The following is a 15,406-nucleotide window of genomic DNA, read 5'->3' on the forward strand; positions in this document are numbered from 1 at the left end:
TTATGACTAGTCAAAATGTGAATTTTAGATATCTCTCATTACATTATGACTAGTCAAAATGCTAGAGGTGTCAGACAAGGCAGAATCCATTTGGGATGAGGTTGGGATATGATTGGCATGCTTGGTGATTGATGACATATGTGGTTGCGATAGTAAATGTCCCGTATCACAAACAAACTGAATGAATGATAAAGAATACAAGAGTACGGAGAATATCACCGGTAGATCCTGGACCTTCGTTTCCATTATGCCTATGGTCTGTGTGCACGCGAGTGTATGAGGTGTGAAAAGGTTCAACATACAAGAGCTCCAGTCACTGAAACGCCTACCTGGAACGTCAGCGCTACACCTGACAACTCATCAGGATAGCTACGCTATACATAAACACGGCCTAAATTATTATTTTTGCACCAACGTGGATATGAAATTTACCAAGAATAAAAGGAGCAATCAGCAATCTAACAGCAGCCATAGGAACTAGAACAAGGGTATCAGGGTATCCCCCAGAAAAGTTGTTAGCAGAAGGGGGGGGAAGTGCCTCGGAGGTGTGATGCTCGCTCTGTTAGTGCTAGGTATAAAAGGTTTCTCAGATGCTCCCCGCTTTACTCTCTGCTTGTGTGTCCTGCACAGCCATTGAACAGTGGAGTGACTGGCATTGATCAACAACACTTGCGAACCCCTGCTATATTATGGTTATTTTGTGCCACGAGCCAGTAAACTATTACTGATTGTTCCTTTAAGACTTTGTTATATTTAAACAAAATAGAGGGCAAGAGAACTCATTCAGAAAATCCACCTACTGTTAAATGTGCTCAGCTGGATAATAACATAATGCCATTACTATCATGTGGACTATGCATTAAAAAAAGTTATGTAGGCTTGGCGCAGGCGTTGGTGAGAGCTTTTCTTAATCTTAGCTTCCTTCTCCTTACTTTTGGCACTTTCCACCCTCCATGTGCTACTGGTGCAAGAGATACACTTTCCTTTTCAAGTAGACCTAATTCTTGCGCACTACATATAGTTCCCTTATTTAAATTATTTTGTTCTAGGATTTCAAAAGTCGTGCACAAATCAACATTATCACAATGAAATATGAAATATGTGCACACATTTTCTTTGACAGCATAAGCACAGAGGACACATATGCAATGGTTGTCAGGCTTATCAAGTCTGGATGGCCCTATAATCCCTATAAAGTAAAACCTGATTAAATAACCTCTATGCACTATAACTAGTCAATATCCTCATTGGTTTTCACAAAAAATCTACCGTTAATAGTCTGGCACCAATATCTTCCCAATTTTGTTCTTAATGGTTCAATGTAAGACTACTGGACCCCCCCCCTCCCCCACACACACACACACACACACCTCCCTCTCCACCCACTCACCCACACAAACACATATACTTGTCCGTGACAGAAAATACTAGTGTACAATTGTCGTCTGTAGGTTTTATTTAAGAGTTGTACTATCTTTTATGAAAATACATTCTGTGTTAAGACATGAGACCTAATTTAAGAATATATAATAATAATAATAATGATAATAACCTTCATTTGTATAGCACCTTTCATACACAACATGCAGCTCAAAGTGCTTTACATCAGTAGAAAGCAAACAAATTAAATAATAACAATATATATAAAATATATATAATATATATATATAAAAGAACAAACAAAAACTGCATTGAAAGAATAAAATCAAGTAAAAATAAAATGATAAGAATATGCAAATAAAAGAAGATAGACAACGTGAATTGCATTAAAAGAACACAATCAAATCAAACAGTTAAAATGAAGGCTGATTAAAAGCTAAGCTGGAAAGACAAGTTTTTAGCAGTCACTTGAAAATGCTTACAGAGCCCATCTCTTTAATATTCTTTACTGGGGTTTTGTACTTCTAACAAACCAGTAGAAAACCTGAGGGCTCCTGAAGGAATATACAGCAGTAGGGATTCTGTGATGTAGGCCGGCCCTAAGACATTAATAGTTTTGTATACAAGTAAAAGGACTTTAAAATTGATTCTAAAAGGTACTGGGAGCCAATGTAATGTAGCCTAGCTAAAACTGGAGTGATATGCTCTCGCTTCCTTGTTTTTGTTAAAAGTCTAGCTGCAGAGTTCTGGATAAGTTGAAGCCTCTCAATAGACTTTTTAGAAGGCCGGTAAAAAGGGCGTTGCAGTAGTCCAGTCTACTTGTAACAATCGCGGGAGTTAGTTTTTCAGCATCTTTCTGGGTTAGGAAGGGCCATACTTCTTTGGCAATATTTCTAAGATGAAAGAATGCTGTTCTGGTCACCTTGTTTATATAAGAATTAAAACTTAAATTGGAATCTAAAATAACACCCAGGCTTGTTACTTCTGTTTTGATCCAAGGATTCAGGTTCCCAAGTGGAGAGTTCCTCCCTTTTGGCTTTGGGGCCAACCAAAAGGATTTCTGTCTTATCTTCATTTAGTTTTAAGAAATTTGTACTCATACAATCATTGATAGCAAATAGACAAGTAGTGAGGGAGCTTAAGGCATCTGTATGATTTGGCTCTACAGAAATGTATAGCTGTGTCTCATCAGCATAGCTATGGAAATTGACAATGATGATATCACCCAATGGAAGCATGTATAGTTAAAAAAGCAGGGACCAAGACAGCTTCCTTGTGCAACACCAAAAGTTATATCAAGTTCAGAACCAGTTTAGGACACATTCAGAAAGAGCAACCCAGTTCTCGAGATAATCTATGAGAATATTGTGGTCGATGGAGACCACAATACGCTCAAGTCCAAAAGAACCAGAATTGAAACCTTAAAAATCCATTGAAATCTGGTTTTTGCCCCAAACAGAATGAATTGGAACAATATGGTAGGTAACAGTGACACTATCCATTAGGCTTTTCTGGAGATGACGGTGCATTCTATGCTTCAGAACTGATAAACTACTATAGAATAAAGCAATCATGGGCCTACAAATTAATGCTTTGGGTCTACAAAATCAGTCTCCTATTCATTGTATATGGAGCAGCCCCAGATTTTACATTTGGATGACATGTTAGGCTTGAGTGTTCATTCTGAGCAGAATTCCCCTTTAAGACCTGCTTGATATTACCGTGCAGTCTTTTGGTGTGCAAATAACTTTGATCCAAATGCCATCCACCACAGCAAAACCTTCATACATCACTGCTACTGCTTGACCAGACTAGTACTTGACTTTGGCTATTACTTTCAGATTATATTGTGCACATCATGTATTGTATTTGTATTGTATATTTTTATTAAATCTAGTAATCCACCAGATTTCTAAGACAGAGAGCTCTCCATCATACTGAACAGGCTTTTCAGACACTGATTCAGCTAAAACCCTGCACTCCTTTTCCCAAGGCTTAAGATTGATCTGCACCAGGCCCAATGACTCTGTCATTTTGTCACATACTCTCATCAATAACTAGATTAGTTAAGATAAGTGATTGGTCCGCTTCAAAAATAAACAACTCTGAATGTTTTGCATTTACAATACTTTCCACAGAAAAAATCAAAGTTGACCCCTCCTCCCTAGCTCAACAAGAAGCGCACTCCTCCTGAACGCGGTTTCCAGAATGGTAAACAAGCACAGATCCTGTACAGACCCGTTTGTTCAATTCTATGCACTGAAGCACTGCAACGCGGTTCAATTACCTAATTCCATAACGTAACTTACATACCACAAGGTAATAACCGTTAAAATTTGTAGGGCATCATAAGACATGTTACACAGGAGAGTTTGGAGCAAATTGTGGAATGCTAAGTTTCACTTTTGTTTTCACATCGGCAGACTCTGTGGATTGAATACAATGCTGCTGGTCTGCTGTCTGTGCATCTCCATATGACAAACGTGACGTGATGCACACATCAGGTGCATCAGAGATCGATTTTGATCAATTTCTATACACTGTAACCTCAAGACCAACCATAAGCAGAAAGTAAGGACATTATTTAAATACTGTACACGAGAATATTCAGGTGTCGCCATCAAATTAGTCCCATTTAGAAGTCCCTTTACATGCTTGCTGTGCTGTCACTCCAGCTCTAACAGGAATGACTGAGAAAATCCCAACAACACTGCAGTACTAAGGCAGGATAGACGCACAGTTCTAAAATGGCAAGCACTGTATTCCTCTAACATCTCTTCATTGATACATGATCTTGGATATATGGATATATGGCCATTTTAAATAAGGGAATGGTATCTTAGCCAGCAGACCACACTGCCCCAGACGAGGGCTGAGATTCAAGCAAATACGCAGCAAAAGTCAATCCGTCACCCATATATTTCTAAACACATTTTGGAGACACCCGTCATCTCATGTGTGGACTTTCAAATTGATTAAAGTTTTTTTTTCCCCACATTTTCTTGTTTGTGAAAGCCATCTTGTAATAGCACTAGAAAGTGGTGTTAAAAGAGTTGCTGATCAAATGCTCGAGGATGTCTACAGCTATGACGAGTGTATCCAAATATTGCTTTCATTTTGCAAAGTTGCACATGCAATACAATGCATGCAGTTTGCCTTTGCTCTGCTCTCTACTTACTACTTCCTCTTTGAGGGGAGGGAGAAAATTGAATTCATCCCCCTTGCTAACTATAGATTTTAGCCAAATTGTAAAGAGAAAATAAGTATTTACTTGTCCACCCCAGCTTGGATAACTCACCATTTGCCCAGCATCTTATTTTCAAAGGTGACTTTGCCAGTGACTTTATCATGAAGCTGTAAATTGCCTTTCTTTGACTTGACCACTGAATTAATAGCTTTGGTTGAATCCCATCCCATTTTTTTCCCCAGTGGATCTTAGATGAAGACTGGAAGCTGCTAGATCTTGGCTATGAGGTGGCTCACGAGCCTCTGGAGGTCCTGGGTTCGGCGGCGGGTGGTCTCCAGCACCTTGTCATGGTTTGCCTTCTCCTCACTGGCATAATCTGACACCACCTTGTTGGTGATAAGGGACAGGCCCAAGACACGCAGGCCGCAGTGACGAGCCATGACCACCTCCGGGACTGTACTCATACCTAGACAGAGGAAAGAGAGACAAAGGGAGAGAGGGAGGGTCAGAATGTTAAGAAACTCCAATTTAGTGTGTTATAGGTGTGCTTACATGACTTTTAGACACAAAGGGACGTTTTGGATGTGTCCTGAAGCCTGAGCAACTTTTAGGTCACAATTTTCCTCCACCTTCACACAATTGTTTATTATATATAGAGAAATTAATCACCAAACGTATGCTTTTTTCCATTTGGCTATGCCATCATGATTATTTATTCAAAGCAGCATCTGTTTCTATGCCGTTAACAGCAATACTCACAATGTTGAGGTTGAGGTTGAAATTTTACAATTGCTACTGTTACTTAGTGCTACTGTTAAAAACCTTTCATTCGTTATCACAAACACTGATACAGATGCTCTTAAGATGTTCTTTGGGTTGACACATGCAAATGTCATAACTCATTTATAGCTCTTACTCTGATTATGAGAAACCTAGTTAAGATACCTGATTACTCCCAGATTAAAAAAGGTTACTGTGGCATGGAAACATCTTACTGTTTTCACTGTCTGTGCAAACTCAGACTTGCATCGCATTATTGGTTTTGATGTCAACAAAACATGGCAGTGAGCAGCATTACTATTACTGTTGGGATCATCATTTCTTTCCCCTGCATCAGAAGTAACCTACTATTGCTCAGTCAAAGAGGTAGGGGGTAGCTGGCAGCTGCACCTTTTTATACTCTTGCTGGCAGACTGTTTTATCTGTTCTGTCTATTTCATTCACAAAATATTCCACTAATATACTGCAGGGTATCAAAAGTGCATGTAAACAGCTTCACCTGAATAAGACCTTAACTGCATGAATGCAAGTGTGGCCAGTATGCTGTGCACTTGCGATTGTCTACATACAGTATGACTGCTGTATTGTTGAGAAGCTGCCCCTCCTGTGACAATCTCCCTTTATGTGGGCATGAGGGATCCATACTAACCCACAGCGTCAGCTCCCAGAAGCTGCAGCACTCCGCACTCTGCAACGGTCTCGAATGTTGGTCCAGCCACCATGCAGTAAACCCCTTGCTGTAGGAAGGTGCTGCAGCCCTGCTCCTCTGCTGTCTGCTTGGCCAGAGCAATCAGATCACGGTCATATGCATCTGACGTGCAAAGGAAACGCACTCCAAACCTGAGGAGTGAAGGAATGGTACAGAATAGTCAATAAGATTGTAACAAAGGCGCACGTCGTTACTAATCCTTTGCACTATTTGCACATTTGTATTGTACACTTGATTTATTGAATGGCTTGCACAGCATAGTTTGTACAGTAACATTTGCACAGCATTAATAATTGCAAACCGAGTCATGATTTAAAGTATTTTACTGAATATATATTTTACTAAACATTTTAAGTTTGTTTGTGTGAGTTATTTTATCTTGTCCTGCTGGAGCAGTTACTCAGCATGGGCAAGGATTGAAGCTCCACCTGAAGGAAACAAACAAATGTTCAGTACTTAACCTGACATGGAATGGGTTTTCACTGTTTGGTTGATGTCATGATTTGGTATGGGCAAGTGCAATATTTCTAAGTGCAATACCTTAAGTGCAATATATATATTTCTAAGTGCAATACTACAGTGGTGCAATGTAAGGGTTTTAATTGTTGGTTCATGCAATCACTTACCTGTGCTGTCTTGTCTGTGTTCCAGCTACTATAGCAGAGGGGGGGTGTTGTGTGTGTGTGTGTTTGAACTAAAATGTATATTGTTTATATGTTGCAGTATTTATTGTTTGAGAGCAATATCTATTTTCACTGTATGTATTCGATAGATATGTAGAATGGTAGGTTAAAGGGACAGTATATTGTATTGTTGAATGCTATTGTTTAAGTGACCCCTATAGTTGGTAGCATCCAGGTTAATTACCTGAGGCAGAGTATAAAAGGCTGCCAGTGTTCATCTGACTCTGCTGTTGGTAGGACCCTGGAGAGCTGCTCACAGCCATGCCTCTCATTTTTGCAAACTAGTTTTGTTTTGTCTTGTTATGTCATTTTTGTGGGTGAATAAACACCTTTGGTTGCACCGTACCACCGCCTCTTTTGCTGTGAATCCAGCCGCTAATCGGGTCAAGCCTAACAAAGATACAGGTGTGGCCACTGTACAAGTCCCACTTTTCACATGCTTGCTGCATGGATACTGACATGGGGCTGGCGTCAAGTAAAAGTATTCCTGCTTTGTGTCCATGAGGTCCACTGATATCAAGATGAAAGTGCTGGCTTAATGCTATTTGATGGTGTTAAAATGATCTCCTGTAACATTCAGTGTTCAAAATTGAGTATGTGTGCTTGTACTTGGACAGGAACAGTAGTACTGGTGCAACTAAATGTTGGGTTTGTGCTACAACCCTGGTTTTACAAATGAGAACGAGATTTGTACTATTGTCTGCTGTCTCCAGGCAGCACCACTGAATAAAGCAATAAGCCATTTTCACCCAACCAAGTCTTACCTTGGCCTTGACAGGCTGTGATAGGACCACCCAGGGGGTTCGTCACTCAGCCCGCCCAGGCGCTATACTGTCACTGACTGTCTTCCTCTGGCACATCATTCAGCTCCTGTGAGTGTCAGTGAGGCCTTGTAGGACAACCCCGGCGTTTTACTTCATTTCAAACTCGAGTTCGTACTATTGCCATAATGTATACGCCCAACCCTCGCTGATCACGATGGTCAGCACTGCTGGAAACTACTGCAGGCCCGAAAGCAGGAACAGGCCAGCCAAAATAACACCCATAATTGACTGGATGGTCATGGCAAACAAGCCTCAATTTGACAAACAATAACAATCTACCCTCATAGCATACAGGCATTACCTCACAGGTTGAAGACTACCTGACCATATGAATAACATGCAAGTGGCAAAGCATACCACTCAGAAGCTCACCGCTCTACTAGTAAATATCGAGTAGTCTAATAGAGTTAGTTAGAACATCTGGTAATTTGTTACCTGCAACTGATGTAAGCAGAAAACAGGGCTAACTTATTACAGTAGACAGCTAACATTTGGCAGCATTCAGAACAGCTAGGGGGCGTGTTCCAGCTCCTGTTCCAGAGCTCCATGACCAGCGGCATAGTCCCCCAGCTGTGGAAACGGTATTATTCCCATACCGAAGAAGGGTACTATCAAGGTCCTGAATGACCTCAGGCCTGTGGCTCTCACCTCTCTTGTGATGAAGGCTATGGAGAGGGTCATCAAAAACCACATCATCAAGGCAACAGACTCACAGATGGACCCACTCCAGTTTGCATACCGCACAGGCAGAGGGGTTGACGATGCAAAGGCATTCATTATAGACACCATCCATAAGCATCTGGAATCCCCCAACACTACAGCCAGACTCCTGTTTGCAGACTTCTCCTCGGCATTCAACACCCTGCAGCCACACATTCTTGCTGAGAAACTCACCACTTGCTTCCACCTAGATGACTGACTAATCCTGTGGATAATGGACTTTCTCTCCAACAGGTCATTACATTACATTACATTACGTCATTTAGCAGGTCACAGAGAGTGTTGGTCAACAACACTTTTTCTGACCTCCTACACACTTCAACTGGTTCCCCGCAAGGCTGTGTCCTCTCACCCCTGCTCTTCATCCTTTACACTGATGACTGCAGGTCCACCCAGCCAAACTGTCACCTGGTCAAGTTCGCTGACGACACAGTCCTCCTATCTCTGCTTTCAGGCCCCTCACAGCACCACAGCTCAGCCCTTCATGAGTTTGTGGAGCGGTGTGACAACTCCTGCCTGGAACTCAATGTGAACAAGACCAAGGAGATGGTAGTGACCTTCTCCAACAAGCAGAGGGAACTGGCTGCGGCAGTCATCACCACTATCCATGGGAAGCCCGTAGAGATTGAGGAGTACAAGTACCTGGGCACAATCTTCGATAACCTGTTGAAATTTGCCTCCAACACAGAGGAGATCCTCAGGAAATGCCAGCAGCGGCAGTATCTCCTGAGGAAGCTCAACTCCTTTGGGGTCAGCAAGGACATCCTCACATCGTTCTACTACTCCTTCATTGAGAGTGTCATGACATTCTCCTTCACCTGCTGGTTTCACTCTATCAGCCTTCAAAGCAGAAACCGCCTGCAGAGCACAGTCAAAGTCTGCTCCAAAATGATTGGACTCCCTGTCAGAGCCCTCTCCACCCTATGCAAGCAGCAGATGCTAAGGTCAGCTGGCAGGATCCTAAAGGATCCCTCACACGTCCTGTTCCCTGCGTTTGAGTGGCTCCCTTCAGGACGCCGGCTTCGCTGCCCAGGCTGCAGGACACAGAGGAGAAGGGCAACCTTTGTCCCCAAGGCTGTTCAGCTCCTCAATTCCCAACCATCCCTGACTCTCTGCTCACCCTGTTAACCGCGACCCCCCACTCACTCAGACATGGTTCATGCATTAAACCACCTCTCTCTCTCTCTCTCCCACACACATACACACACACCCACACAGTGACTTGCACATGGTCTCGGCCTTGGACTGCTACCTCATCCATCCGCTTCGTAGCAGACTGCCACCGTGCCTCAACTATGTTACATCTAACTATGCACTTATATATTATATAATTACCCATCATGTATACTGTGTATATTGCACTGTACTATTATTGCACTACTATTAGTATTATATTAGTATCATAATGGGTATAGCTTATTTTTGCACTGTATGCCATACAATGCATACCTCTAAATCAGCACTGTTGTACTGTATGTTATGTGCGTTTTTATTTTAATTGTTTGTTTCTTGTTAATTGATAATTGTTTCTTGTAAATTGTACTACTCTATGTGCCTCTGCAATTGCCCCTCGGGGACAAATAAAGTGAATTGAATTGAATTGTATAGAATGTGCCAATGAAGAGGCCATCATATCAAGGATGTAAAATTCAATAAAGGTGTGTAGGGCAGCCCAAGAGGCAGCAGCACACACATCCTCCAATGAAATGCCTTGTAACAATGCCCAAGAAGCAGCCACAACCCTGATAGAATCTGCCCTGAGGCCCTCTAGGGGCACCTGCCCTGCAGTGGTTAGCTGATTAGAACAACCGAGAGTGCATGCACAGGACACAGGATGTGTAACTGCTCCCCCTCATCCAACTGAAAAGGAGGAGAATGAAAGGCGGAGAGGTCAATGACCGCAGATCTAAATCCAGCCTTTATAACCTTAGGCTGAAAAGCAGGATTAGGCCCCAAGTTACTCTCCGATTATTGGGAGAAAAAATGAGGCAAGACTGATGCACAGACAGTGCCACAGCCACGATAAAATACGCTCCAGCCAATGGTTCGTGGTCTGAGCAAGGAATCCCTAATTTTTTTGACAACCTGCTCCAGAAGTCGTATAATCTTTAGCCGAAACCTGTTGGGCTGCCATGTATGGTTCCTCACTCAGCTCTTCTCCGTCGCCCTCCTCTTCAGAGCCCCACTGGGCGGTGTGGTAGTCCCGCAGGTAGCTTAGTGGTATCTCTTCCTGCTCTCCCTGGCGCGAATGCTGAGAGAGAGGCGGGGAAAGGTGTGCAGCGACACCCGAAGGTAATAAATCAATGTCTTCCTCTTCGTCAGCCTCATCCAGAGCACCTGTAGGCCATTCGGCATTATGCTGGTCAGAAAACTAAATAGTTCCTCATGATGGCGGATAACTCCAACTGGAAGGCTGGTGCAGTCGTTACCAAAAAAATGGGTCAGAGAGAGCGTATCCTTGGCCGAGACACCGAACACACAAGGGGCGAGAGTCCCTCTTGGTCATATGCAACCTGCATTACGAACAACGTTTGAAGTCCGACATGTATCAATGTTGCTAGCGAAAACATTTGAAGCTATATCTGCTAGCTACTATCTTTGAAAAGGTTCATATGTAAAGATCCTATTGATTGTTGATCTTGTTGAATTGATGCTCTTAAACTGTGCTTTATATGACTAGTGGGAGAGAGTGTATGTAATTGTATGCCATGCAAAATAATTAGTATGTCTATTCCTATGTGTGTGTGTGTGTGTGTGCTCTACCTCTCATCATTGTGCCCACACAGCGGGTTCTGCCCGGCAAAGCCTGGCATGTTGATGTGGTCTTTAATGAGCATGATGTTGCCCACGTTGAAGCTGCCATTGACCCCTCCAGCTGCGTTCGTCACAATCAGAGTTTCCACACCCAGCAGGAAGAACACACGCACCGGGTACGTCACCTGGAGAAAGAAACATGTCATGCTTGAGAGATAGACGCCATTGCCTTTTTTAAAGATTGCTATGATGGATTTACGATTTTTTAGCCAGCAGGGGCTCTATGTATCGCATTGTCGGTCTGTGGGTCACGTGGGTGAAAGTGTACCGCAGGGAGTTAGATTGCAGACTCTCAATCAGGAGACCCGAGTTCAATTCCTGGCAAGGACGCTTCCACAAAATTCAGTTCTTAGTCTTAGTCTTGCTTGAAGTTATTATACAGTTCTCTCCAATGACCTTGCTGGCTATCCTAACCAGCCTGTTTAGTTTGGCTTTGTTAGACACATTTAGGTTACCAAACCAGGCTAAAAACGAAAAGATAAGTACTGATTCAATAGTGACATGATTGTCTTGCTCACATTAAAAGAGTTAATCTTCCTCAGAAAGAGTCGGTGCTGTCCCTTTTTACAGATTAGATCTGTATTCTCCTCAAATTCAAGCTTGTTGTCCACCACTGTTCCAAGGTACTTGTAGCTGCTGACCCCTGATCTGTATTTCCTCATTTTTAATCACAGTGTGGGAGGGGGTCCCAGGTGGTCTCCTGTAGTTTATGGCCATGTCTTTTGTTTTGGGCACGTTCAAGTGGAGGAAATTGGTGTCCCACCATTCCACAAAGTCGTCCACTACCGGCCTGTGTCCAGATTCGCCTTTCTGTAACAGATTTATGATCACACAGTCCTCCACAAACAATATGTCTGTCCTTGTGCAAACTCCTACAGTCATTTTTATAAAAAGGATGTACAGGAGAGGAGAGAGGACGCAGCCCTGAGGAGAACCAGTGGATGAGCCGAGCTTTTGACAACACCCTTTTAACCCTAACTTGCTGGGACTGGTTAGTCAAAAAGTCTGTTATCCATTCCACAAGGTTCCTGTCCAGAGAGATTACACAGCAGTTTATCAGCCAGCATGTGCAGCTGAATAGTATTAAAGTCAATACAGAGGAGTATAGGCCCCCTTGATGGACCCATAACAGGGGTCCAGGATTTTGTTGTGACGAGTTATTATTATATTGATATTAATTAGTAAGTGATTTTTTCAAATTACAGTTATTAAAATCACCTAAAATTATGTTGGGGCATCAGGAGAGTTTCAATTTCTGAATGACATTAAAAATGTTGTCAGTGGCAATCTTTGTGTTGGCTTTAGGGTGAATGTTATTTGTAGAAACTCCCTTAGTGAATAATAAGGTCTGACTGACACTGATAGTAATTCAGTATCAGATAGACAGAGCTGCTCCCACACTGTCACATTGCTGCACCATTTGCGATTGATGTACAGTCTAACCCCATCCCCTTTTGATTTGCCTGTTACAGTTTTTCACAACTGTTTACACACTAAAACTGGAACATGAAACACAATCACTAAAACCTGAAAGTCATGTATCAAATCCCTAAATCAAGTCTGCAAAAATACAAGCACATCTTCTGCTTCACTCAGTTTGCAATGCTAAATCACACTTTTTGCAAAACACTACACACACCTCATCTGAGGGTACCAGTAATAATAAGCAACATTAGCGGAAGTAATGTGATACAATGCAACATAAAATGTTATGTAAAAATTAAACCTTTACATATACACAGTGTGGATTCTGTTTGGCAGTCATCACTCGTCAGGACTAAACTAGCTCACCGTGTGTATGTTGTAGCCTTCGTAGAAGTGGAAGCGTCCCTGCATGCAGACACACTGACGACCCTGCAGACTCCCGAATACCAGCTGACCCTCATGGCCTGGCGCTGCCCAGCGGACATATGAGCAGCTGTTAGGATGCTTATGTATGGTACACACACACACACACTTACAATAAGTTTTCTCTCACTCTTAACCCCTCTCAAACACACAAACACACACACACACACACACAGAGACAGCCTACCGGTGCTGGTGGGGAAACGTGGGATGTCCTTATAAGGGAAGACAGTCTTGTTGTCCAGCAGGTCTGCCAGACCGCCCAGACCTGAACCGCAGATGATGGCCACTTTAGGACGCTGCTCTGTGTGGGACAGCAGCCAGTCTGCCGTCTCCCTGTAGTCGTCGTAACTGTAGCTGAAAACAACAGAAAATAATAGTGATTCATCTCAATTAATACCAAATCATGTCTCTGATATTGATAAATCAATGGCATTTCATGGCATAAAAAATCATTATCATCATTATCACCATCATCATTATCATTCAAAACATAATTATCATCATGGAGTCATCATGAATACTAATCAACATCATTTTCATATTTAGAATTAGGATTCAACAAACACAGCCAGTCAGACTGACTGATAGATGTTAAGATGAAACTTTGTCTTTGACTACATCAGAAAAATAGAATATAAACAAGAATATACCAAATGTGGGTAATAAAAACATACACAACTGACAATTCCATTACTAAGATCTTAGCAGCAGACCTTCCTGAGACAAAGAAAAGAATGAATGCAGGATATGTACCATATCTCTGATCATAATCATGACCTTAACATGCAGTAAAACTGGTTCATACAGTTAGCATTGTTTCATGTATAGATAAGGGCATGAGGCTGACAGATTGAGTGTTTGACACAGAGACTTGAGTTGAGAACATGTGAACAATTCTCCTGCCAACAGGCTGACTTTTACAAGAGGGACATTGAGCAGATTTTCTGTATAGAATCTGAAAAAATGATCAAGGAGCGTGAAAATACTTCAGAATGAGGGGGATCCATACCACATTATCACCCCACAAATAACCCCTTCATTGCACTGTAAAGGCACCTGTGAACCCAGGCTTTGTATGGATGTCAGAACCAGCCTGTCAGTTACATAAGTTGCCCTTCACATAACTTAGCCACACTTAAACCAACTGGCTAACTTCAACAACAGCTGCGTGACAGTATTGGAGCTGTCCGTGGTGCTGCCGGCGCTGACTCACGAGGGGAATTCGAATTATTTATGTAAAAAAAGCTGCATGTTGTTTACAAAAAAGCCTTTATAGATAACCTACACACCTAGATAAACACCTGTTAAATAGGAGGTTCCGTCAGCATGCGAGCATGGTTTCATTTATTCTCTGGCCTGAAGGGAAGCCCCCATTGATCCTGAAAATAAACCGTTCAAATAGCCTAGTCTGTATCAAGATTTGTGCTTTGAACATCATTGGATATCACTGAATGTTACTGCGTCGCCTTAATTGACAACCATGAAGCAGCCAGGAGGGGCTCTTGTCCCTCCACGCAACATACAGCCTTATCTGTCTTACCTGCACTGATTAGAGGACGACGCTGCTTCCATATCTGATGATGAGCGGGGACGAATCTACTGATGAGACGGTGTTAAGTTGCTTGTTGACGCCGTGGCTCCCGTGGTGAGTTTACGGTAGCTTAGTTGTGCGGCTGATGGTTAATATAGAACCTCCTTGGGCTGATGGAGTTTCAGCGGCGGCGGACGGCTGACGGCGACAGTCGGAGGAGGTCACGCTGTGTGGTGACGTCACGGGGGTGGAGGACGAAGGGGCGGGACCTGCGGAGGCTGCCGGTCCCTCTGAAGAAGACAGCTGACTTATCCATACTCTGATAGAGACAGGGCTGGGAACAGTTGGAGCAAGAATGAGAGAGAGGTAGAGAGAGAAAGAAAGGTGAGAAAAAGACAAAAAAAAAATCCTTCTTAATGAAAAGAAAAAGTAGAGACCAACATGACCTAATGCTCAGTGAGCTTGGTCAGACTCGTTAAAACCAACAGCCAGGGGTCTAGAGTCCAGTGCATGTGCCTAAACTCAGTTTTACAAACACTTCACATGCTGCCAGATTACACACACACACACACACACACACACACACAGCAGAGTTGTTGGATGTAGGCTGGATCACCAGCCTCTCATTGTTCTCTGGGTACTTCATCTCCTTGTACCTACACACACACATACACACAAGCCCATAGATAAATTCACACACACAGACTGATACAAACACACTGACAATGGAACCAATCATTGCTCCAGAGGTCCAGTTCCATTTCCAGCATGACACCAAAGCCACCACATATCTACTGGACCCTCCAGCCATGACAATCAAACCTGACCAGAAACAGGTAGAGTAGGAGGCTAATCTGCTTGTTTTGCCTCTCTGTCTCTCTCCTAAATATTGTAGTGGCCAGTTTCTGTCAATGCCTTATGTTTAGT

General features: G+C 42.7%; 1 protein-coding gene across 2 annotated transcripts; it reads right to left on the bottom strand.

Annotated features, from left to right (window-relative positions):
- Nucleotides 1-4,409: 4,409 nt before the first annotated feature.
- LOC139910543 (purine nucleoside phosphorylase-like) lies at nucleotides 4,410-14,613 on the bottom strand. Of its 2 annotated transcripts, none has more exons than XM_071897857.2 (6): nucleotides 14,489-14,613; nucleotides 13,133-13,302; nucleotides 12,889-12,992; nucleotides 11,047-11,222; nucleotides 5,997-6,187; nucleotides 4,410-5,033 (listed from the first exon to the last, which is right to left on the bottom strand). In XM_071897857.2, exons 1-6 carry the CDS (start codon nucleotides 14,518-14,520, stop codon nucleotides 4,837-4,839), a joined length of 870 nt encoding a protein of 289 aa, XP_071753958.2. In that variant the 5' UTR covers nucleotides 14,521-14,613; the 3' UTR covers nucleotides 4,410-4,836. The 2 variants fall into 2 exon arrangements, with proteins under 2 accessions (XP_071753958.2, XP_071753959.2); XM_071897858.2 differs by having other exon boundaries at nucleotides 13,133-13,296; nucleotides 14,489-14,520.
- Nucleotides 14,614-15,406: the final 793 nt, after the last annotated feature.

The sequence above is a fragment of the Centroberyx gerrardi genome, chromosome 4, assembly GCF_048128805.1.
Source record: "Centroberyx gerrardi isolate f3 chromosome 4, fCenGer3.hap1.cur.20231027, whole genome shotgun sequence".
NCBI classification, from domain to species: Eukaryota; Metazoa; Chordata; class Actinopteri; order Beryciformes; family Berycidae; genus Centroberyx; species Centroberyx gerrardi.